Source organism: Nycticebus coucang, chromosome 24, assembly GCF_027406575.1.
Source record: "Nycticebus coucang isolate mNycCou1 chromosome 24, mNycCou1.pri, whole genome shotgun sequence".
Lineage (NCBI taxonomy): Eukaryota > Metazoa > Chordata > Mammalia > Primates > Lorisidae > Nycticebus > Nycticebus coucang.
This window is the reverse complement of record NC_069803.1, coordinates 22476063-22498992: the sequence shown is the minus strand read 5'-3', so window position 1 is coordinate 22498992 and position 22930 is coordinate 22476063. Positions and strand designations below refer to the sequence as shown.

Sequence of the window (22930 nt, the reverse complement as noted above, 5' to 3'; positions counted from 1 at the left end):
ACCAAAGAACCCAAACTTGGTTTCTAAAACAACAATTGGGAAATATTGGAAAAAGAGGACAGAAACCCCCAAATGAGCAATAAGCCAGAGGCTAATCCCATTTAGCTTTCCATAGGGACAAAGCACTCAAACTCGGTGTAGAGCTCATAGGTTAACATTTTTTTTTCTTAGTTTAACTCTATCAATAAATGAACTGAAACACTACCTTTCTATTTTAAAACAAGTAATTTCCTTATGTGATACTGTCTACCCCTTCAGGTTATTAAATCTAAATGGATGTTAAAAATTCAAAATCGACTTTTCCTTACAGATGTTGCTTGCTTATTTGCTGCTGTTGCTCAGCAGGGGACAGGGAGCCAGACTAGTTTTTGTATGCTAACAATGTAGTCTGAACCTGTTTTCAGAGCACTAAGAATCCAAACACCATAAAACTAACATGCTTTCACTCTGTATAGAAAGATTTTATGTGGTTATACACAATAAAAAAAAAAACCCAAGCAATAAAATTTCAAACTTTGTGGTAAACTAGATTCTTTTAAGCTAGGAGCATGGGATAGGGCTCATTCATTGCTCTGTACTTAGGGAGATAGATCTCAAATAGGGAAATTACAATCCTTTTCTAACTCCAGGGGTCAACCTGACAAATTTCTCCACCACCTCTGACAAGTGTACTATATAAGAGACAATGATGATTAAAGAGATGTATAAACTACCAATGCGTCAGTTAGGAGCTAACATTTAACATATTTCCACCATTACCATCCTTTCAAAACAAACTGGAAAGCATGATGCAAACTACATTCTCACCTGTTTTAGTAAATTGCAGGAAAGTGTGAAGATATCAAACAGCGATGAATCTCGAAAAGAAGAGGCTATTTTTCTGTGCTTGGTTAAAGGGTGGGTGGTGTCTGCCTGTGCAGAAAAAGAATAAACCAATACAAAGCATTAACTATAAAAAAAAATAATTTTCCATGTAGACTTCAAATGAAATAGGAAGACTTCCAATAAAAGCAACGTCAATAGAAAATACATTTTAAACATTTAAATTATGGTGAGGCCACTATCTAATGTGAGGCTGCTAACAGCTAGCCAGAATGTTACCTCTCTCTAGCTTACGCAGGAAAAGCAAAAGCAGGCATACGTATCTCAACTGCAATTCTTCTTTTCCTCTGAAGGGAGGTAAAACTTAACAAACCGTTGGCAGACATTGCTAATAATTACTGTCACATCATTTTGTAGTTTAGTCACAAAAACACAGTAAGAAGGGTTGGATTTTGGTTAGAGAAAAAAAAAAAAGCTTAAAAAAGCCTTTTATTTCCTCACTATCCTCCCTGTTCCTAACACATAGCAGGCACTCCATTTGTGGAATAAAAGAATTTCTAGGTTGCCAAGGGTATTTTTAGTTTAACCACTTATTGAAAGCTTTAGTCTTGTATTCATAATCAATTTGTCCAAGGAGACTCATTTTGTTTTTGCCACATTAAAGAGTAGTGCAGCAAGATTTTTTACAATCAAGTCTTCTTTGATTGTATTTCTAAATTCAACTAGGAATAGTAACAGAAGCATACTTTATGATTTAAATCTGACAAGGAAAAAACAGTGGAAAATTAAAGTCATTTAGAGATTCAAATGTTCTCTGATTTTAGCTCCAGTGTTACTATGTTATCATGAATGTCTTAGGTAATAAAGGTATTGCCAGATTATAAATTGTATATTATCTGTTACACTGATCACAGTACAGAGAATGATTGCACATTAATTATGTTACACATAAATTTCATAATTTTTTAAGAAAGGCAAGTAAAGGGCGGTGCCTGTGGCTCAGTGAGTAGGGTGCCGGTCCCATACACCTAGGGTGATGGGCCCTGGCTAAACTGCAATAAAAAATAGCCAGGTATTGTAGCGGGTGCCTGTAGTCCCAGCTACTCAGGAGGCTGAGGCAAGAAAATTGCCTAAGCCCAAGAGCTGGAGATTGCTGTGAGCTGTGATGCCACTGCACTCTACCGAGGGTGACAAAGTGGGACCCTATCTCTAAAAAAAAAAAAAAAAGAAAGGCAAGTAAAATCTTGAAAACTTTTCTTTTTAAAAAATACCAACATCGATGTATTGATGTATTTTGTAAGGACAAACTTAAAAGGGGCTAATATTAAGCCCACAACCTCCATACTTAGGTAAGCCATGTGCTCATCTACTGCAAAGGTGATATTGGTTAAATAGTAAGTTAGCTGTTAAGAACACAGCCTCTAGGGTCAGGAATGATGGCTCACACCTGTAATCCTAGCACTCTGGGTGGCCGAGGTGGGTGGATTGCTTCAGCTCATGAGTTCGAGACCAGACTGAGCAAAAGTGAGACCCTGTCTCTACTAAAATAGAAAAAACTGAGGCAAGAGGATCACTTGAGCCCAAGAGTTAGAGGTTGCTGTGAGCTATGATGCCCCAGCACTCTACCCAGGGCAACAGCTTGAGACTCTGTAAGCAGTGGTTCTCAATCTTCCTAATGCTGTGAGCCTTTAATACAGTTCCTGTGGGTTGCGACCCACAGGTTGAGAACAGCTGCTCTAGAGTAACATTTTAAAATGTTTAAAATACTGTTGCTTACTAACTGTGCTTTAGTTTCCTTATCCAGAAAATAAGATAACAACATAGGAATCACTTCAAAGTGTAAACTATTATTATTGTGATAATAACTCATCACAGAGAGGACTCCATGTGATAGAAAGCACAATATGGACTCCAGATTTTAATAGGCCACAGGCCAATACATTTAAAACGGCAGCCGAGGCAAGAGAATCGCTTAAGCCCAAAAGTTGGAGGTTGCTGTGAGCTGTGATACCTTGCAACTCTACAAAGGGTGACATAGTGAGACTTTGTCTCAAAAATAAATAAATCAATAAATAAAATAAAATAAAATAAAAATAAAAATAAGGCACCACTTACAGTTAAAATTTCTCAGGGTTAATCAAAAAGTCTGCATAATTATGAGCAATAGCAACAGTAATGCTAATGTAAGTAATATGCTGACAAGGGAGAGATGTTACAAGTAGTATTAGTGCCGGCCTGTCCAATAATTATTTTAGTGGGATATAAAAGTAAATGACTGAAAAAAAAAAATAGCTAGAGCCAAAGAAAACCACTGGTATTTCCTCTGTAGCATTGTGTGACATCGATGACTAAAAAAATTAATTGGTATCAAGCAGAATGTTTTATCCATTCTGAAAAGATTACCAGCAAAATATTTAATGGTAGCATATGGGAACTGATTTTTAAATGAAAATGACACATGATGTACACACAGGAGCAGAAAAGGCACGCAAATGATGCTGGTTCCACTTTTATAATCCCTTTCTTAGAGGGATTAGCAAGGCAGTTATTTCATTATGGTTTTAACTTAGGAACACCATTCTCATCTCTAAAATGAACAATAATTCTGAGGGTGGAATATTCTGGAGAAAGAAGGGGACCAGGATTAAAAACGAGGTATGGCTGCACTTACAGAGGAAAACCCAATGGAACTATTTTGTCTCAAAAGGGCATTAATCACTTACCGCAAAAGCACACAACTGCCAAAAAAGATCATCCCACACAAAGCAGAAAACACCAATACTAAGAAAAAATATTGCACTTACTTCAATGAGGAAGGCTGTAGCACTTACTTGATTAATTTCATTGGTTAGCTGAGATAAAATCGTGACACCAATGATGCAGTATTCAACACTATCCTAGTAAAAAAAAAGTAAGGTAGAAAGAATTGGCATGTGCACTTGATTTTGGCATTTGGAATGCACTCATACTTTCGAACAGATTTCCTGTACCACTAATAAAACTGCCTAGGCAGGGCAGTAAGGAATTTATAGCTTAAAACTGTTGCTTTGGCAGACATAAAACCTAACTGCCATTAAGTAAGACCGATAAACTAACTTCATCAAAATTAAAAACTTTTATATTTTAAAAATTCCAATAAGTATTATAGCATACACACTATAAAAAGATAAACTTCAAAACACATTCATAAGGTAAATGATAAATGGGTAGCACAATTTACAAGTAAGAAGGCAGCAAAAAACCCAAGAAAAAATATATGTAAGATATGAGATACCAATTAGTTTTTCTTATTAAATTGGAACAATAATACAGTTTAGCTTCTAGGGTTGAGGAATAGAAAAGTAAGCACTTTTACAAACTGTTGGTAGAACAAATAAATTAGGTACAGTCAGGCATTGCTTAGTGACAGGGATCTGCTCTGACAATGCATGGGTAGGCAATTTCGTCACTGTGTGAACATTACACGCTGCACTTAAACAAACTAGATGGTGTAGCCTACTATACACCAGGGCTATGTGGGATATGGCCGTTTGCTCCTATGCTACAAACCTGTACAGCCTATTACTACACTGAGTACTACAGAAAATGGTAACACAATGCTAAGCGTTTGCATATCTAAACATAGAAGAGGTAATGTGTTGTACTATGATGGCTGCATCACTAGGTGACAGGAGTTTTTTAGCTCCATTATAATCTTGTAGGGCCACTGTCATATATACCGTCTCTTGTTGGCCAAAACATCATTATGCAGTGTTCATATATATATCCCTTTGACTGAAAAATTCCAAGCCTAGAAATTCACTTTAGAAACACATTTATTCAAAATATGACAAAAATATAGTCCGGCATTGTGATGCATGCCTGTTGTCCCAGCTACTCTGGAGGCTGAGGAGGGAGGAATGCTTGAACTAGGAGTTTGAGGTTATAGTGAGCTACGATTCTATGACTGCAATTTTTGCAGCACTGTACTTCAGCTGGAGTGACGGAATATAACTCTCACCAAAAGGAAAAAAAAAGAAGCATGCACCGTGATGTTCATTTAAGTATTTATTTAGCAACCAAAATACAGAAATAAAGTAAATGCCCATCTATAAAGATTAGTTAATTAAATTACAGTATTTTAGCTTGGAATAGTATGTAGGCATTCAAAAGAATGAGGCAGGGTTTGTTTTTGCAAATTCTCCCAAGACATTTAGGGTTAAAAAGATGCAGAAGAGAATATATCAAATAATTCTACTTGGTGTAATTTTCAAGAATCAGATAAGTGCATACCATTCTTACTGTATTAAATAAATTCATCCTACCTGTAAAAACCTTGTGACGTCTGTGATTGCATTTCTGAAGACATAGTCATCCTTCTGACAGTCAAACCAGCCCAGTTTTGTGATTCTGGCATATAACTGAATAAGTGCTTGTGTCACAAAAGTTGCCAACTTTGGCCGGGTGGCAAGGTAGTTAAGCACATAGTTCCCTATAAAGCAAAACCAATCCACATAATAGAAAGCTCTGACAGAGAAAGGTGGGTATCTTTAAACATGCTAAATGGCCAAGAAATGGTATATTTAGACTATTTGTACCCTAAGCTCTCTTAATTCTTGAAATGGGACTTCAGATTTAAGATTAGTAGGCTTTCTAATCCAGAATTTTATTCACAATGAAGAATTTGAAGTATAGCAGTCTTGAATTTACCCCATACACAACTAAGTAATGTGGTCTACCAAGAATTAAAAATCCTTAATAATGTTTCACTTAGTTATTAGTGACAGTAAAGACAAAGAAATCTGACAAGAAAAGGGATGATTTAGGCTTTATTTAGAAGTAATTGTATCGGGTCCTTTTCACTTTCATAAGACCAAAATTCTGGGGGAAAAACCTGGATTCTAGATATTCTGTGTGATTTGCAACATTTGTTATCAAACAAGCACCCCAAGTCAGATATTATCAGGACAGCATTAATCAAATCATTAATTTTTTAAGACAGAACAGTAAATTCTCTACTTACGAATATCTATTCGTTGTTCCAATGGTAGGGGGTTGTTTGTGCGTGATACAAGCTTGGTAAGGCATGTAGCTGCCAGTAACTGGGAGTAAGATGACTGTGAAAAGAGGAAGAACAGGACTTAAAAAATTATATTGAATAAGTTAGTAATAGATTTTCTTACTTCAAGATCTGTGCCTCAGATTCAAGAAAAGGGAGTCAGTTTTTCTATGTTTCATCTTCTGGATTTTGGAATATCCTTTTGCTCTGAGGAAAAATGAGCCCCACATAGCGTAAGTGGGACAGTTATGAACCAAGACGCAAGATAAAGTGAATGGCCGGATGAAATGAATCCAGTGTGGGTATCTGCTTCACTCTGAGGGACTAAAACTAGAGGGCATCTTTTCAGAGAGATAGCAGATCCTTAGGAAAAAAAAAACCTCTTCTCTCATTTAATCCAAGAAATTTCCGCCACTCAGTATCTGTTAAAATGTTTCACCTCAAAATATTCCTATGGTATAAGAAAGAAAAAAAAGAAGAGAAACATTAGAGGGAACTATCACATTATGATGTATCTTTAATCCTCAAATTAGATCTTTCCATCAGCACAGCTATCAATCAGCTATAGTGCTGGGGAATAAAGTAAACTTCATAATAATTATTTGTGAAAAACTATGCCATAAGCAATATAATGGCATCATCATATTCTCATATGGAATTCGTCCATGTTATTCCTCCCACATCATATGGTATCATATAACAGGAACAGATTCAGAACTATTAAAAAAATTAACTAAGGGTCAAGGATAATTTTCCATAAAAGTTAAAGTTCTTAGCACAGTAGGAGACTTATGTATGTTTGTTTTACATAATACTACCAGTTATGAAAATTTAAGATTAAGAAAAAAAAATCTACAAAAGTGACTATGGTAAGTGATTTTTATTCAACATACCTGAACATAGTTTAAACTGATTTTAATAAAGAGATGTGTCAAACCATTAATATGTAAGAGAGGTTATTGTAATTACAGTATATAATGTATATATGTAAGTAGTTTTTATATATAATTCCAATAAATCTACTAAGTCACTAAGAAATCAATAGAAAGGTTAAAAGGTAAGAATCTACCATAATTAAGTGATTTTAGTATTACACCAATCCTATTTTCTTCCCGCTTGCTGGATATCAGTAACGAAGAGCCGGATTAGTAGTGTCAGAAATTTTACTGTGGGTTCCAGCAGGTGTCAGCCGGAAGAGCTAGTTGTATGTCTCCCATAAGAGAAGTGTAAGTGGATCAATCCAAAGACCAAGTCATTTAAAAAATATATATAAAAAATTTAATGTGCAAAACATAGAACAGATTACTACATGATCTTGGACTTTGTGTATTGTTCAGACAGCAGGAAAAAGAATTAGATCTCTTAGCTATGAAGGTACAATTTTAGCCAACTATAATTTGTTTTATTACATAAAAATATTGTAATAATAGTAATAAAAATTCAAGAACGAAGTCTTCTATAATTCTACCCTCTATTTTTTTCAGATTTCATTCCAATCTTAAGGATACTTTTTGGAAAGTAAATTTTTAGGGATATGCGGTTGTTCGAGATGTAATAATGTAATTATCACTTCTATTTTCACCTTTTCCACACTTGTAACAATAACAGCTATTTGTATTTTTTTTCTTGGTGTCTTCCCTTCCATCTATGAAACAGCATAGTACAGGTAAGCCTGTATGAGCATTAGGAAAGTTGTCTGAGCATTAGGAAAAAAAGGAGGACTACCCTTGATTTCATCATTTTGATGAACGAAGGCTAATACTTGCAGCTAATGTCTAGCTTGGTTAGACTTTTAGTCTCTTGATGCTCTTTCATGGTACCCTGGTGAGATCTTACCCTTCCTTAGACCTTCTTCTCACCAAAAATAGTAATTTTATCAAATTATGTCTTATTAGAAGCATTATTTTGATCACGGCAATGCAATTATTAAGCTGGAGGAGGTTCTAATTCCATTTTAAACCCTACATTGTGTAATCTTTATCGTAAGGGTCATTTTCCCCCGACCTTGGCAATAAGCAGCAGCGATGATAGAGAGGAGGAAAAACACCAAGAATAAGAAATTTTGCAAGGTGACAAGGGCTTTGGATACAAAAGGTCATTTATATACAGCTCTGTCTTCTTCTGGTAAGGACGGGAGGTGGCACTTAAATGTAAACACAGAAAACAAGCCTCAGAAATTTGATTCAAGATGAAAAATGGCAGGACAGAAATGTATGCTTCAAGATTTTCCTGATGAGGCTGTACAGCCTTTCTTGCCAACCTGGCAGGTATGGAGCTTTTCAAAAGTGAAATCAAGGAGTCAGGGATACTGAGAAAAATCAGGGAACAGAGACTAGCCCAATCAATCCCTAAAGTTAGAACAGAATACCATTTCCTAAGTCTCCAGTATCCTATTAAAATCCTATTTTAATCCTTTTAAAAAATGATTTTAAATTTTACGTACACTTCCTCTTTCGAGAAGTAGCTGGCACTTGCTCAGGCAATCGGGACTGTTGGTAAATTCAACCAAGGCTTTCTCTGCCTGGAGTCGAGTAGTTGTATCTGTTGTTTCATACAGCTGTTTGCACAGATTTTCTAGTTGGGCCAGGCTCTGCAAAAGATCAGTGAGAAAAGAAATCAGTCCAGCTTACTACAGATGTAAGAAACTGTGCTTGCAATTATAGTGAAGAGAAAACTACTTTTCAATTCCAAAGAGAACCTGGGTAGTCTTTATCTAAGAAGAACCATTTGTACTCTCTTCATTTGATGCACTAAAAAATGATAGAATGATTATAATATCTATCTACTTTTCAGTCACCCTCTTGGAGATCAATCACAAATAATAGATTTTCTCCCCTGGCAAACACCTATCCTCCTAAGACTTTCCAAAAGGCTTTAAAATAAAAATTCAGAATTTACCTATTCTGCCATCATTTTAAAACTTTGAGAAACTACAGTCACTGCTGCTAAAATTAAGCACATAAACACATGACATAAGAGCCACATGTATCTTTACACAGTTTAAAATATTCCCCTCTATGTAGTGGTTATTAGCTTATAATGATGTATATGTGTAAAGGTGGTCACCTCTACAAGAAAATCTCTATGAGAAAGCTTCAAAGTATATGTACGCACCTTCCTCCCCGGATCCCTCATGTCTAAAGTTCACCAGACTCTTCTGTTGTACTTTAAACTCTTGCTTCGGTTTCAAATTTAAAGGGTCTAAATAAATTCAACTGTAGCATATGCTCACTCACAGATAAGATAAGGGAAACACCCCAAGCAAACCCTTCTCTCCAAATCTTGAACCAGCTCCAGAGACGCAGGGAGGGGTGTATGGGTGTGCGCTTTGGCCAAAGAAGCCAAACGGATGCAAAACCACTTCCACTTAATGTGGTGGTTAAAGGCAGAGGAAAGGAACTAGTTAAGACTACACTTAACTATCACCTTTTACTGACTGAATAGGACAATAAACGTGTCTGTTACCCTTTAAAGAAAAAGTTTGGACATTAAGAAGAAAGTGGAGCCTATTTTTACCAGTAGCAAATAAGATTTGGTTTAAATCGTTTTAGGAACTCTACTATTACAAATGACAATTCTGACAAGAACAATAATAATAATAATAATTAAACAAATCAACCTGTGTAAATTGCCTAAAATACATTACACAGATAATGTATAGACAGATAGTCTACCCCAGTCTTTTCATTATTACTTTATTTCATTATGCTGTGACTTTATAAATCACAGCTTTCCCACTAAGCAGGAAAGCCCATAGGGCAGGATTCCTATTTTGTTCAACCTGATTAATTAATTTCCAACATTAACCTAAAGGAAACCAGAAAGATGAATACTGGCATTCTAAGATCGTAATAAGTCTCACTTCAGAGAGCCCCCAGAAAGAACAAAAACAACAAGCCTGCCCTCAAAGCACAGCAAACAAATCCTCCTACAAAACACCTTGGGACTCTGATTAGGTTTATGTTTAACTTGTTTCTCTCTGACTTCCAGGGGTCCCGCTTACTAACTTCTTCAATCCAAAAGCCCAGAGAAAACTGCAGTTGCAAAGGCAGATCTTAAACATAAAGTTCTCTATAAGCAGTACCTAATTTTTCCACATGGCTTATAAACACAAGAAATAGCACATAGGGCCTATTACAAATATCCCATAAAATACATGTAAAAGTCATTTGTATGCTTGGCAGTACTGGCTCAAGACCCTGCCGAAAACTGAATCGGTTTAATTATAAACACCACATTCCTAAGCATGCCATTAAATCTCCTTCACAGGTTTGGTTTCAACACCAAAGTCTAGTTTTCCCCTTCTATGAAATGATTCACTTAAAAGAACAGGAGCAAATTTAAAAAAATAGGTAACATGGAAGACATCACCAGCATGACACTGTAACTAAAATGAAAGGTAGCTGCAAACTCTGGCATCAGGTACCTCTGCAGCCATCACAAGCTTAGAGCTTTCCCACCTCCTGCACAGACACTCCCTCAACAGTCCTGCTGCTTAAGGCGTAATGATGGTCCTCAAAGTGTGATCAATCAGTTCCCACAGCTCCCCCACTGCAACTCTTGTTTACGTTTATCACAACAAAGCTGTTCACATGACAATGGCTAACCATCTGTCACAGGTAGTTCCTTACCGCTAAGAACCTAAATGCAGGTTATGGCGGGCTTTTTGTTGCTGTTATTTTGTTTTGATTTGCTTTAATTTAGCAGACAAAACATACTGCAGGGTAAGTCTGGTAATGAGTTCTCAGCTCAGGAAACAAGACTGTTTAGAAAACAAAAAAGTAATTCGACCATTTACACAGTTTGAAGAACTACAGCTATATTTCTTTATTTCCAGAAAAGGAAATGAGAAACAATTTTATTTTCTTAATTAGTGGCAACATTGAAAAATTTTATATAAGGTCATTTTATTTGGGTTGCCCATACTACCCATGGAAGGAGAGAGAATTGAGATGCTTACATTTATGCTCCTTTGGTTACTAGTATTTCCAAAGAAAACCTTATGATTAGGTTATTCTGAATCATTATTTTTTGGGGGCTAGCATGAAATAATTTATCCTAGACAATTATTTGATTAGTTACTAAAATTAGTACTTCACACTGGTTGGCAAAAACATATCAGAGCATTCTCCTCTTTTGCATGGTAACACTGATGTTCAATGCTTTCCTATTCTCCAGTTATTAAGAGCATCTATTATGTGATGCTTCTCTGGTCACAGAAAAGCCTCCAGAGAAGAATGTCTATTTTGTGTTCTGGAGACTGCCAAACCTATAATCCACAGAAAAACTTTCACCTGGTCTCACTGAAGGAGAAAAGCACATTTGGGGAAATATTTATGAAACTGGAAGGTGATGTTCAACTAGCAAAGTTGTTAGTTGCTAGCAAAATTGCTGTAGTATAAGCAATTCAAGACAACTCCCAAACCTAGAACTGGAACAATAATCTCTATGAAGGTATTAAAAGACTTTATCTTCTTGTAGTCTATTCAACTTAGATAAAGAAAATGCAGCCATTTCAATATAAGGTACTATTTGTTGAGACTACAGACCTCAGGATATAATGATTTACCTGACACGTTGACTCTGGTTTATAGGAAAATCATGATTTTGTTTGTACATTAGAGGTTATACTACTTCACAAAGTAGAGTATCTTGTAATCTGCTTTATTTAATTTGGGTAATATTGCTTTTTAAGTGCCTAATGGGATATACTTCTAAATTAGCCTAACTGCTTTAGAAAAAATACACTTGGAGATTTTCAATCAGAGACCAGGACACTGGCTTTTAGGAAGGACTCAGTGATAGTCTCTGTAGTGCAGAGTGCTGAACTAGAACAAGAATGGAGGATTGATCAGTCAAGTCTGCAGATCTTCTATAGAGCACATTCTGAACCCAAATGCCATCTGGCCACCAGAGCAGAAGCTGTCATTGTATTACAAAGTGTAGGCACAATCCAGAGAAGTTCTAATGAAAACAGAATATATTTAATAATTTTGTAGCTGAATGTTCATAATTAGGATGCCTCAAATATAAAAAAAATTGGGGGGGGGGGAGCGGCACCTTGGCTCAAAGGAGTAGGGTGTTGGCCCCATATGCCGGGGGTGGCAGGTTCGAACCAGCCCTGGCCAAAAACTGCAAAAAAAAAAAAAAAATCTTTGACAAATCAAGCCATGTTCAGCTCCTTCATAAATCCCATTAACTTAGATCCCTCTAGTTGGACTTTTTCTGTGTACTAGGATCTATCATTTTTTTTTTTGGCCAGAGCCTCCAGCTGTCACCCTGGGTAGAGTGCTGTAGCATCACAGCTCACAGCAACCTCAAACTCCTGAGCTTAAGCAATTCTCTTGCCTCAGCCTCCCAAGTAGCTGGGACTACAGGCGCCCTCTGCAACGCTCGGCTATTTAATTGTTTTTTTTTTTGGTTATAGTTGTCTGGCAGGCCCAGACTGGATTCGAACCTGCCATTTCTGGTGTATGTGGCTGGTGCATTAGCAGCTTGAGCTATAGGCACTGAGCCAAGGATCTATCATGTTAAGTAAATTAAAAGATGTGTACCGAAACTTACCAGAAAGTGAACCATTTTAAGGGCCTAGAAGGTTAATAAAATTGACATTCCAATTACTTAGGTTTTTAAAAGTCTATTCCATGAGGGATTTTTTTTTTTTTGTAGAGACAGAGTCTTACTGTACCGCCCTCGGGTAGAGTGCTGTGGCGTCACACGGCTCACAGCAACCTTCAACTCCTGGGCTTAGGTGATTCTCCTGCCTCAGCCTCCCGAGCAGCTGGGACTACAGGCACCCGCCACAACGCCCGGCTATTTTTTTGTTGCAGTTTGGCCGGGGCCGGGTTTGAACCCATCACCCTCAGCATATGGGGCCGGCGCCCTACTCACTGAGCCACGGGCGCCGCCCTCCATGAGGGATTTTTATTGTCAATAATGAGCACTCAGTTATCATACATAAAATAATAACTCTTTAAAAAAATAATAACTCTTAAAAATCCAGAAATAACAATTCTCGTTAAGTTACAAAAGCAAGTGGCAAAACAGAATGAAGAATACATTATAATTTGTGATATATGTTAGTAAATTTATAGAAGAAAATCTGGATTAATACAAACCAAATGATTATCCATAGGAGATAAAATGAGAGACTTTCAATTTCTATGTTATATATTTTTGTATCTTTTGAGTTTTTGAACACAACCATATATTACCCTATAAGCAGGAAAAATTCACAACCATACAGATAAATGTTTTAAAAGGGCAATTTAACCTACCTTATTTTCCTAACTCAGAATTCTAATAAGTAGCATTGTACTAATAGCTGATTCTGTTACCAATCAAAACTCATAATAAAACAAACCCATAAATCCCAAAAGGCAAAAATCTATTGCAAAGACTAATTTTTTAAAAAGTGATGTTTGTGTTTATTACTACTTCTGTTTTGTTCTTTCTTAACAATACTGGTAGTTTAAATGGCCTGAAAAGAACACTCAAGGTTTCCCCATGTTTATAGAGTTGATTTGGAAGGCTGTCTGAATGGGCCAGTCATTTTGGGCCTACATATACACCAGCAGATCTCTCAGCACCATCTACTGTGGTGGAGTCCATGGAGGAAGTTAGCGCTCTGAACAAGAATATTCATAAATGCAAATCATTTTTTTTTTTTGAGACAGAATCTCACTTTGTCACCCTTGGTAGATGCCTTGGTATCAGAACTCACAGCAACCTCCAACTCTTGGGCTTAAGGGATTCACTTGCCTTAGCCTCCCAAGTAGCAAGTATAGGCGCCCGCCACAACGCAAAGCTATTTTTTTAGAGACGGGATCTTGCTATTGCTCAGGCTGGTCTCAAACCTGTGAGCTCAGGGCATCCACCTGCCTCAGTCTCCCATAGTGCTAGGATTACCGGCATGAGCCACCATGCCTAGCCCAAACTATTTATTTTTAAAAGAAATTTTAAGAAAAAAATTTATAAACTCAGAGCAAAATACCTGATGTACTTTACAAGAGAAGTATCCAAATGGCTAATACCCTGTTTCCCCGAAAATAAGACAGTGTCTTATTTTAAGGTATGCTCCCAAAGACGCGCTAGGTCTTATTTTCAGGGGACGTCTTATCTTTCCTGTAAGTGGGTCTTATTTTCAGAGGATGTCTTATTTTCGGGGAAACAGGGTAAGCAAATAGAAACGTGTGCAATCTCAATAATCACCAGGAAATGTAAATTTAAACCATGTTAGAATGACTAAAATGAAAAAGCCATGATCAAATGCTGGTTAAGATGTGCAATAGCTGGAGCTCATATGCTGCTAGTGGAATCAGAATTGATCCAAATACATTGGAAAACTGGTCGTTATCTATTAAATCTAAACATATGGATACCCCATGACCCAGCTGCTATTCTACTTGTAGGTATATTAACTAATAAAACCAACCAATAAAAGCATCCCCCCAAATGTGTGCAAGAATATTCATGGCAGCACTAAATGTAATAGTTCCCAAATGGAGAGCCAAGCATCCATCATTAGTTTTATAGATAAATGTTTTCTTTCTTAATCTGTGTGCTAGTTACCCAGGCATGTCTACTTTGTGAAAGTTCACTGAGTTTGTATATTTTTATTATTTGTGTATTTTTCTGTATGAATGCCACAGTTTTCTCAAAATTCTCCACATATTTATCTATTATTTTCTGATACTAATAGAAAAGAAGTTCATCAATAACCCACAACTGCATTTTAGATTTAGGATGATTCAGTTTTATATCAATCAGTTCGTGCTTTTAGAACCATGACTCCCATTAGTTTCTCAGGAAAGAACTAAGGTTAAGACTTTGGATGTATTTCGGGATAGTCTATTTATTCCTAAAAGTATTAAGAGGAACTTGAGTTAATGCTTTTTGGATGCAGATGCTATGTAATGTGTACAGCTGTAAAACAAGATAAAATACATATTTTTAGCAAATGATAATGCTATGTCAGAGCCTGTGTGCATTAGATAAGGGTGATGAGACTGCTAACATGAGACTGCAAATTTTACATTTCACCTCAAAATACTAATCAATTCTAACTGGTCATAAACACTAATATGTAGCCTAAACATAAGTAAACAAATTATTTCATAAAGTAAACAACCAGACTGACTGTGCCTGGCCACTTGATGGTTTACTGACTACTGAAGTTTAACCCAGAAACATTCATGTAACCTGTCACTAGAAACTGTTTTGGTTCCTTGTCATCATCCCTAATGGCACAGAGGAATGAAACCCACAGCGTAAGATGAATCCTCTGAAGCAGAGGTTTCAATCTGGCAGTGTGAAACTGGTCCACAGACACTTTTTGGTTGCTGTCTTGCAGTGTGGTTTTGAAGTTTTGACAGTTGCCAATATTTCATAATAATATCTGGTTTTCCAGCTTCCTATGAAAAATTGGAGCCTCTGAGAACATTGGACGTGCATTTTGAAGTGTCACCAGTCAGATGACGCTGAGGGAGTGCTTGCCCAGGCAGGCTTTCTCCAGCTTCCCACCAAGAGACCAGGTGACTGCGGACAGTTTTCTCCCCGTTAGTCTCTAGCAACTTTGTCTCCTGTCAGTGGTTCACTCCAGAATGTCAAACTTAAAAGCTGAAAACTCACAACATACTTTGGCTTAACTGGATACTAGCTCTTGGCCAAATTTGGCAAAACAATCTTTTGAGTACAGGGGCTACATGAAACTTAGGTAGAGAAAAAGAAACAGATTCAGAGGCAGCAATATGGATACTGGTCTTAGCAACTATGTGAGTTTGGGCAAGTTAATTTCCAGGAGCATCAGTCTTCTCATGTGTAAAGTAAATGGGCGTTATTATATGATTTTTAAAAGACACTTCTAGCTCCAAAATTCTTTATCATAAACTATTCTTCCTATAATTCTATAAATCAGAATGAAAAGTAAACAAATATTAAAATTAAAAAGCTCATGAAAACAAGAGTCAGGACTATTTTTGTTTTTTTGAGAATTAATTAAAAAAATAAACATCCCTGTCACTGTAGCACAGGATCTCTACCCACAAACAATTTCAGTGACTTAGCAGAAGGAACAAGGGGTCTTTTGGAGTTGAGGTTCAATAGGGTAATGGTCCAGATTTTAGGTGACAAATCTCGACTCCTCCATCTTCTGTGGGAGTATGAATAAGTTGCTCAAGTCCCTTTGGTAGAAATAACATCATCCCAAGGTTGTAAAAGTCAATGAGATAATGTATGTCAACTGCTAATTACTGAGTTTATTGGTGGCTACTATAGATTACACTGTATACTAAAACTTCTGGAGAACAGCAGCGTTTATATATGCACGTATAAATGCATAAAAAAATCTGCATTGTTTCTTCCAAAGGGATTATAAATGCCTTCCCTGGAGGGTCAGGACACTGGGGACAGAATATAATTGATCCTCATTATTTGTATATATATATTTTTTGTCAACTCACCTACTTGCTAAAATATCCCTGTAATACCCCAAATCAGTATTTGCTCATGGTGCTTTCGCAGCTTCGCATGGACATGCACAAAGTTGAAAAATTTGAATCACTTCACTCACATATTCTCAGCTGGAGGTGGAACACTATGACACTCTTAACTTCTTTCAGCTCTCACACTGTGAACAAGTATAAATTTCTTTTTGTGTGTGTTTTATCTAATCCCATGTTTTTTGCAGTTTTGCCCTTTTTGTGGGTGTTGTTTAAAAAAGCACAGTGTTGGGTGGTGCCTGTGGCTCAAAGGGGTAGGGTGCCAGCCCCATATGCTGGAAGTGGCAGGTTCAAGCCCAGCCCCAGCCAAAAACTGCAAAAAACAAACCAAAAAAACAAAAACAAAAAATTCCCCACAGTGTCCTAATTACAAGAGGCTGTGATGTACCTTCTGGAGAAATTGTGCTAGATAAGCATCATTCAGGCATGAGTTATTATACTTTTGGCCATGTGTTTAATGCTAATAAAACAATGATATATATTAAATAAAGTGTCTTTAAACAGAAACACAAAACAAATTTATCTATTGATTGGTTGATGAATATGTGACCAGAGGTCAGCAGGAACCTAACCCTGTATATTTCCCCTAGGAGCAAAGGGTTAATTAATATTTACTTATTTACTACTTCAGAGTTTTTGGTGACTTTATGGAACATAACTATAAGAAATTATGAGAATCAGTTGCATTCCTGGCATTAGTAGGTGGTATTCAGAAGCTATTTTCCCCACAGAAACATAACAATATGTACTGCCACTGTTTAAAGGCATTTGTTCAAATAGAGGTATTTATTAATCTATACAACTTACATACTAATGTCCGTACTATTGTCACAAATTCTTATACAATTGTCTCAAAAGTTTGCTTAAATTGCTATTTATATTAACTACTCATGTATTGTGACATTAACAAACATTGATGCACACACTGGATGAAAAGGACAAGAGTGTTTCTGCAGTAGGAACTTCATACAAAGGTCTTAATGTTTAGATAAATCTAACTCTTAAAAAGCTTCTAAAGGGATTTGGGGTTAAAATGGCAGACTGACCACACATCTCATTTTGTTCCACCCCCAAACATAACTAAAAGAGCACTAAAGGTTCACTGAGAGAGCTGATCAAAAGAACAAAAACAAAAAACAACTGAAGGGACTAAAAAAACCCAAACACCCCAAACTGCATAATCCTATAAAAAACCAAAGATAACAGTAACAAAATTTTGGAATCCCCTCCACCCCGCAAATCACCTTGCCAGCCATAAGAAAAGCTGCAAATCAGCCTGATTTATTTGCTGAGATGTCAAGGCCCCATGGGTGGCCCAAGCAAGGAAGAAAGAACAGAGTGGAAGTTTTTGAGAAGTCACATTTCCAGGTATCTTCGCTTACTCTAAGCCTCAGAATGACCGTCTCTCTGGACTGGGAGAAACCAAGCCAATCAAAAGCATATTTGAGGATGTGGGCACTACACAACAAACAGGTTGATTAAGTGGCTACATGCACTGGTTCTACCCAGAAATGCTGGCCTACTCTTCAGGCAGGAGTTTGGAAGATTTTCCCCTAAGAATCTGATCCACCACAAAGGAAATAGCTGCAGATACACTGATATGCGGGTTATCAAACAAACGGCACACCTCATTATTTAGAGTGATGCCTCAAGCAGACTAGCTTCACCCACATTTTTAAAGAGTTTCTAATCAGCTCTGTATTTTCTTAATCTTGATTATAAGCAAATAATAAAGGATTATCAGAAATCTGCAGAAAGCCCTTAACATGTAAGATAGAGAACTGAACAAGTCCTCAAAAAGCACTCTGGAACAAACAGAAACTATGAAGAGAGAAGGAACCTGTAAGACACGATAAAGAAGGAAGAAAGTGAAAAAATACTGTAATACCCACCAGAGAGAGAAAAAATACATATCGCAACTATGGAATAATGTGATGCTCTAAAACAAAAGACGTTCGAAAACATAAAATGAGATCTTAGGGGGAGCTAATCAATGGGTACACACAACACAAAGGGATGTAAAGGTCATAAGAAATTAGGAAGGGTGGAAAGGAGGAGAAAAGGAGGGGCAAAAACCAACAGATAAATACTATTTGGGTCATGGGATCACTAAGCGCCATAAATTAGGCATTATAAAAGATACCCACGTAACAAAAACATTTGCATTCCCTAAAAACAGTGAACCTCCACAGTTGACGGCTTCCCTATACTTTTCACCTCCAGTTGACCTAGTTTTCATAGACAAGACATGCAGAACACGTATGTATCAGTACAGTAGGCCTAGTTTCCTATGTAGTAAGACTACCTCTGTATGTTGACCAGGAGTTTGAGACTAGCTTGAGCAAGAGTGAGACCCCATCTCTACTAAAAATAGAAAAACTAGCTTGGCATTGTGGTGGGCACCTGTAGTCCCAGCTACTTGGGAGGTTGAAGCAAGAGGATCACTTGATCCCAAGAGTTTGAGGTTGCTGTGAGCTAAGATGATGCCATGGCACTCTACCTAGGGTGACAGAGTGAGACTCTGTCTAAAGGAAAAAAAAAAAAAAGAAAGAAAGAAAGATATTGAAGAGCATAACTTTGCTAAACAAACAAACAAACAAAAAAAAAGAGAGATCTTGGAAAATAAAAACATGATAGCAGAGACAACGTTCTATCAGGACAGAGAATAAAGTTAAAATCTCAGAGAATAAAAATAAAAGTAATCACATAAAAAGGTAAGCATGGAATGTAGGACATGGGAAATCCAACCCAGAAGAGGGATATAAAGAAAAATCCCTGGGTCAAGAACAGATTTACATGCCTGTAATCCCAGCTATTCAAGAGGCTGAGGTAGGAGTATTGCCTGAGCCCAGGAGTTCTGGGCTAAAGTGTGCTATGCTGGTCAGGTATCTACACTAAGTTTGGCATCGATATGGTGACCCCCTGGCAGTAGGGTGTCAGGTCACCTGAGGAGGAGTGAACTGGTCCAGGTCAGAAACGGAGCCGGTGAAAACTCCTATGATGACTAGTTGTGGGATTGTGTCTGTGAATAGCTACTGTACTCCAGACTGGGCAACACAGCAAGACCCCATCTCTTAAAAATAAAGAAAATTTTAAAAGGAAGAAAAAGAAAAGAAAATATCATGGAGGATGATGAAGGGAGATCTCAAGACAATGTGAGGTAGTCATCGAGTATAATCAGTCCTTATTTAAACAGAGTGGCTCAAGGGACAAGACATGTTTACAAAGTCATCACCAAGATCCCTGATATTACTGTCCTCTTTAGGACAGGTTAAAGCTGAAGTTTAGTTTATAAAAAAGCTCTCAACTGACAAATCACTCCTTTAAGGTTTGGAAAGATTTTTACAGAGGTGTATTATCATTTTTAACTAACATTTCAAAGATAAAGGGCAGCTGTGCAACCTTAAAGGATGGCTATGAAATTGGAACTATATGGCATGGCTACTTACAGCATTTAGAAGCCAAAAATAAGCTTTAGTTATAAAAAATTTGCACCCTCTAATTTATAAATGGAGTTTTAATAAGGAAAATAAAAGAAAATATATACACTTGGCTTTTGCCACCTTCACATCCTTCTTTATAAAAAAGGTATTTATCTGTCAAATGCCTTTTACAGAAGCTGATTCAGCCATGCTTACAGTATTAAAAGACCAAAACAATGTACTACACTGTGAAAATGTCTGAGTAAGAAAGTAGATATGTAGGCTAGGCAGATCACCTGATAAAAGAAAGCCAACACCCAGCTATCTGGGAACCTAAACGCAGTATGAAACAATCACAAATGTAAATAAACTTTCCTGCTTTATTACCAGTTCCCTAAAACTTCATTTTTAATAAGCAGGTTTATACTGGGAGAATAATCTTATAATAGTTCAATACTCCTGTTAAGAGTGCTAACCAACTTCTCTAACATTTTAAATCAGTGTGATAACTGTCTTGATACATCAGATTTTTGCCTTATACATTTAATAGTTCAAAAATTGATAGCCTGTTGGTTAGGTATTAAAGGAGAAAAAAATCTGAGAGTTATATACACTTTTATTTCATTTAGTTCTACAGAGGGATATTTTTGGGCCAATGTGCATTTATTATTTTAAATTTATGTTCTTAATATCAATTTGGTGTAACATTCAAACCTCAAACTTTTGGGGGTATTTTGTGCAGAATCCTATTAAAATATGTATATTAAAAGCTCCATTTAAACATTGATTATATATAACAGAGCAATGGAATTGATCAAATACACAATCATCAATTCTATGAGGCCACCAATCACTAAGCTCCATCATTACGTCTTAAAATGACTAGATGAAAAGGATTTTAGAATCAAGCAATTATATTTAGGTTTATTATATGGCTAGCCAAATAAATTCAAACTGGCATGGAGAATATTCAAGGAACTGCAGCAATCTCTGAGTTCTTCCCTTTCTATCAATATAGTGAAATTGCAGGACTGATTTAAATTGCATTACAAAAAGAATGTAATTTGCTTAAGAGAATGAAAGAACCAGCTACATAATGGGAGAAAATCTTTGCAAAAATCTGATTCAGGACTGGTATCTAAAATATATGAAGAACTCTTAGTAAGAAAATAATCCAATTAAGAAATAGGCAAAAGATGTGAACAGACACCTCACCAAAGATATACACAGTATAGATGGCAAATTAACAGCATATCTCACCAAGAAATTGCAAATTAAAACAACAATGAGATACTATTGTAGATATTATTGTAGATGCTATCTACACACCTATTAGAATGGCTAAAATCCAAAACACTGACAACACCAGATGCTGGCAAAGATGTGGAACAGAACTGTTGGTGAGAATGCAAAGCAGCACAGTCACTCTACAGGACAGTTTGGCAGTTTCTTATAAAACTAACTATACTCTTAACATATGATCCAGCAATTGCGCTCCCTGGTATTTACCCAAATGATTTAAAAACTTATGTCTACACAAAAACCTGTACACAAATGTTTATAGCAGCTTGATTCAAAACTGCCAAAACTTGGCCACTAAAAGACATGGAGGAACTTAAAGGCACATTGCTGAGTGAAAGAAGCCAATTTGAAGGCTATATAATGTATAATTCCAGCTATATACATGACGCTCTGGAAAAGGCAAAAAACCGTAGAGACAGGAGAAAGAGTGGTGGTTGCCAGTTTTGGGGTTGGGGGTGGTTGGCAGAGGGAAGAATGAATGGGTGGAAGACAGGAGATGTGTAGGCAGTGCAACTATTCTGTATGATACTGTAATAGTGGATATATGTCATTATACCTTTTCAAAGCCCAAAGAATGTACAATACCAAAAATGTACTTCACTTGGCAATAATAAATATTGGATCACCAAATGTTAATATACCGCATTAATGCAAGAGTTAATTAGGGAAACTGTGTGCACTTGGGGGCAAAGAAGAAAGGGGCAGGTGGGGACTCTGGTAATTTCTGCTCTAGTTTTCTATTTAAAATATCCTAGTCTTCCTTACCTAATTTTATCTTAATAATGTCTGGTTTACTTATCAATGTTCTATACTACAATGTGACATTTTGTATCTTAGGTTTCACACCCCATCCCCCAACCCCAGATCACCTGACAGGGCAACAGAATGGTTAAAATTCTGTAGCTGAAGACACAGGCATGATAACATTGTCATTCATACCAATACATTCATATCATGTAACTGATAGTGGCTTTCTGCAGATTGAAATTAGAGTCCATATTGTACCTATCTGGTATAAAATATTCTTCTGCTAGAGGATCTATGCAGGAAAGTTCTTCAGTAGCTAGATTTATAAAATCATATATATGTTTATATTTAAAGAACCTACTGTTAAGTTTCTAAATTATCCCCTACCATCAAGCCAAATATACATCTACATGGGACAGGTGAAAGACCTTAGTTTGCCATATGGGTCTTCTATTTTATGTAGTATCTCTGGTGACATTTTCTCTGTAAGTTCCTGAAGCTTCATCATGCTTTTTTAAAAAGTAAAATGCAAATATAAATTTTACATGAGTTAATTTGAGGAAAGGCTACTGAAAAAAAAATAGGACTATGTATATATACTATATATACTTAATTCATGTAACACTTTTTTATATTAAATTTAAAATCATCTGTTGCAAAATATCTCCAATTTAAATTCATCCAAGGAAAGTCCAAGTAACATTTGCAGACTAATAAAGATAACTTGAAACTAACATGACAATCTAGCAGCTGAAGTGAAAACAACAGTAATGTTCCCCCAAACAGACATGATAAAACCTAAATAGCTCAACATAACTTCAGTGACACTCATTATTTCATGGGGAGAACAATTTACTCTTCTCTTTAGGGGAACAAAAATTAGCTCCCATCGTTTAAGAACATGAAATATTCCTTCAATGAATGGGACTAATGCTAATTAAATCTTCAGGCAAGTGTTTCTTTGAAAATGTCCTTAAAAGCTTACCAAACACATGAGATTAAAAAATAACATCTAAGGAGATGATATAATTTCAGATCCATTCAGCCCAGTTAGATACTGAAATATTTTAGGGTATGGTTGTGTGTTAAGTCAAAAACAA

The 22930-nt window shown here is 36.5% G+C and overlaps 1 protein-coding gene across 4 annotated transcripts in view; it reads right to left on the bottom strand.

Annotated features, from left to right (window-relative positions):
• The window catches only part of XPO7 (exportin 7), a 93958-nt gene that overhangs the window by 29933 nt on the left and 41095 nt on the right, over positions 1-22930 (bottom strand). Inside the window, exons 1-6 of one of the 4 annotated variants that reach the window (XM_053578274.1) lie at positions 8975-9041; positions 8304-8450; positions 5825-5918; positions 5127-5293; positions 3627-3719; positions 808-912 (exon numbers count right to left, since the gene is read on the bottom strand). In XM_053578274.1, coding sequence (XP_053434249.1) covers positions 808-912; positions 3627-3719; positions 5127-5293; positions 5825-5918; positions 8304-8450; positions 8975-8995 — 627 coding nt within the window. In that variant the 5' untranslated portion in view covers positions 8996-9041. Of the gene's footprint in view, positions 1-807; positions 913-3626; positions 3720-5126; positions 5294-5824; positions 5919-8303; positions 8451-8974; positions 9042-22930 lie in introns of those variants that run through there. The other 3 variants (XM_053578276.1, XM_053578275.1, XM_053578277.1) reach the window with 3 other exon arrangements.